General features: G+C 56.1%; 1 protein-coding gene across 1 annotated transcript in view; it reads left to right on the plus strand.

The window, feature by feature from the left end:
• The window catches only part of SOX14 (SRY-box 14), a 1,965-nt gene extending 1,060 nt beyond the window's left edge, over window positions 1-905 (plus strand). Inside the window, exon 2 of the mRNA XM_008055834.1 lies at window positions 3-905. Within this exon, the coding sequence (XP_008054025.1) occupies window positions 3-92 (90 nt within the window). The 3' untranslated portion in view covers window positions 93-905. The remainder of the gene's footprint in view (window positions 1-2) is intronic.
• Window positions 906-2,706: the final 1,801 nt, after the last annotated feature.

A 2,706-nucleotide genomic window follows, 5' to 3' on the forward strand; every position in this document is an offset into this window, starting at 1 on the left:
CCCTGCAGCCCCCCGTCGCCTACATCCTCTTCCCAGGCATGACCAAGACGGGCATAGACCCCTACTCGTCAGCCCACGCCACGGCCATGTAACCCCCACCCGGCCCGGACCCGAAGGGTGGCCTGGAAGTGGGGTCTGCGCCCCGGCCTCTGCGCCTAGCCCGGCCTGCGGACGCCTCCGGGCCGGCCCTGCCGCCGCGCCCCCGACGCCACCCCAGACTCTCTGTCTCTCCGCTGGGGGGAAGGGCGGAGCGTCCTCCCGGACCGAGGGCAGACAGGTGCCAGAAACTCGCCAACTCGTGACAGCTGCACAGCTGCCCCTGTCCTGACTCTCCCCACTCAAACCTCCGACTGTACCCCCTTTGGACAAAAAGGAGGCAGTTTTCCTTAAATATGTCCTCTTCCCTCCCTCGGAGAGGCTTTGGACTCTGAACTCCCAAATCCTGATATTATATCTAGAATACGCATATATATTTTTTTCCTTTTGTCCCCTGAAGAAAAGAGTTAGCTGCATCTCTGTTTTGCCATCAGACACAGCCAGGTGCCATTTGCTCTTCGTGTGTCGGGGGAACGCTGCAAAGTTTTAAACTGCTGAGAGGGAAACATTTCTATTTAAGACCATGCTGTGACAGTGTTTGCTTCTTTAAAGGGGGGGGGGGAAGGACCCACATGGCTATTTACTTTGTGTAAAGCAGTGCTCCTAGAAACCTAAGTTTACTTTTAGACAGAATGTCGGGTTATGAAGTCAGGAAGTAGAAAGTGAACAAAAAATTAAAAGAATAAAAACATCCTAAATAGTTATAAATGTTTTGACGATGTCTTGGAAATGTACCTAGAAGGATTTTACCTCGTGGCTCTGTTCATTTGTTGAACAAAGATGTTTTGAATAAAGACAATCTGTCATTGCAAGAAAAAAAAAAAGGTAACCTTTGATGTGCGTAAAATCTGATGTCAGGAGGCCAGGTCTGCGGGACCGGAAAGTCGGGTCACAGGGAGGCTGTGGCAGTGAAGACCGGCGGCGGCCCCACGTCGGCGGCCGGGTGGTCTGTGGACGGGTGCAGGAGGGCCTGGTGCCTGGGACCTGTTGGGATAGCTCCCGGAGACCCCGCCTGTTGCCTTTAGAGGCTAGACAAAGGTGTCCATTCCTGGGCGTCACCCATTCCGCCCGTTCTTCACAAAGAGCTCAGACCGCTTGAAGTAGCGCATGAACTAAGACAATGGCTGGCCCTGACCGCTGAGATCCGGGTGACTTTACTTGTTAGCAGCCCAACTCCCGAGGAACGGGGAGAAGTGCGGAGTCTCCTGGGAACCAGTTGCGCGCCGACCACTGCGTCCTGCGGTGGGTGTTTAAGTTCAAAGCCTGGGAGAAAACGGCGGGATGGTTGTGTGTGTATGTTTTAAGGGTGTTTGGAAACGTTGCTGCCGGCTCTTTGGGGGTTTTGAGGCTCTATACTAGTTACTGAGTTGGAAAATAAGAGTCTAAGGAATGCAGAGAAACAAACATGTCCTAGGCCCCCGCCCCGGCTTGTCCAAGACTTTTTACTAAGACCCGGTAGGAGTGAAGGGAGAAGGCAGGGGACATCGTCAGGGCGCAGGCAAGGAGCTCGAAAAAGTCGTGAGAATTAAATGCCTCGCGGCCCGCAGCGTTGAACAAACAAGGGGAGGCTCCCTTTCTTCCTCTTGCGCGTGAGGGTCTGCTTGAAGATTCCCGTCTTTCCTGTAGAGAAGACCCTCTGACGCCCTCCCGCCTAACTCTTTGGAACTTGTTCTCAGAAGCAAGGGCGCTGCTCTCCACCCCCGACTCCGAGTCTCACTCCCGAAGCCGCGCTCACGCGCGTGTTCCCGCAAGTCGCGTGCTTCTCCCACCCGCGGCGCTGCGGGGTGGGGGCGGGGCGGCCTGGGGGCCGGTGGGCTTTCTGCCGCTGCCCAGGGTTTTGCGCGCCGGCCTCTGCGGTTTCCAAAGGCGTCAGTGGCTCGAGGTGCACGGGAAACGTTGTCAACAGACACCAAAGCCGAAACCCGCGGATTAGCATATTGTCCTCAAGACAATTAGAAGTGTTTGAGGTGCTGTTTGGAGCCTGTTCATCCGAGTCCCTTTGTCGAGGGGGGATTTTCATTATTAGGGGAGAAAAAGTTAGCAGTTGTCCATCTGGCTGAGCTGAATAGCAAAGTGATCCGTGTTGTATATGCTTTTCTCATTAAGAGCTCTTTTGAGACCGATGTTAGAATTAAATGGTAGAACACAATTAACATACACGGGCGGTGAATAGGAGGGGACGCCTATAAATAATAGATAGATAAATAAATGAGCGATCGGGCGAAGGTAAACAAAGCCGGGCTGGGGGAGGCGTGGGGGGAGGCTGGGCGGGCTGCGCCGCGCGTACTTAGCATCACAAAACCCTCTTACAAATCGAGACAATTAGGAAGTGACTTGCCTCTGGTGGCCGTCGGGTCTGGGGGCCCCGGGCGCGCGGGGAAGGCCCCTCCCCCGCCCCCCGGAAGCCCAGGAGGCCTGGGGCCCGGGCGCCGCGGTTGCGCTGTCTGATGTAACCCCAACTGACAGTCCTGTCAGTCGCTCTGATCGCCCTCATAGCTCAGTGTCCCTTACCATCTCCCGGAAGGAGGCTCACAGGGGTCTGGGCGCCTCCCCGCAGAGCCCAGCGCAGGCGCGCCCTGGGCGCACGGAGCACCCCGGCCCGAGCAGGAC

This window comes from Carlito syrichta, unplaced genomic scaffold (genome assembly GCF_000164805.1).
Source record: "Carlito syrichta isolate Samal-C Ts95f unplaced genomic scaffold, Tarsius_syrichta-2.0.1 Scaffold301965, whole genome shotgun sequence".
Taxonomy (NCBI): domain Eukaryota; kingdom Metazoa; phylum Chordata; class Mammalia; order Primates; family Tarsiidae; genus Carlito; species Carlito syrichta.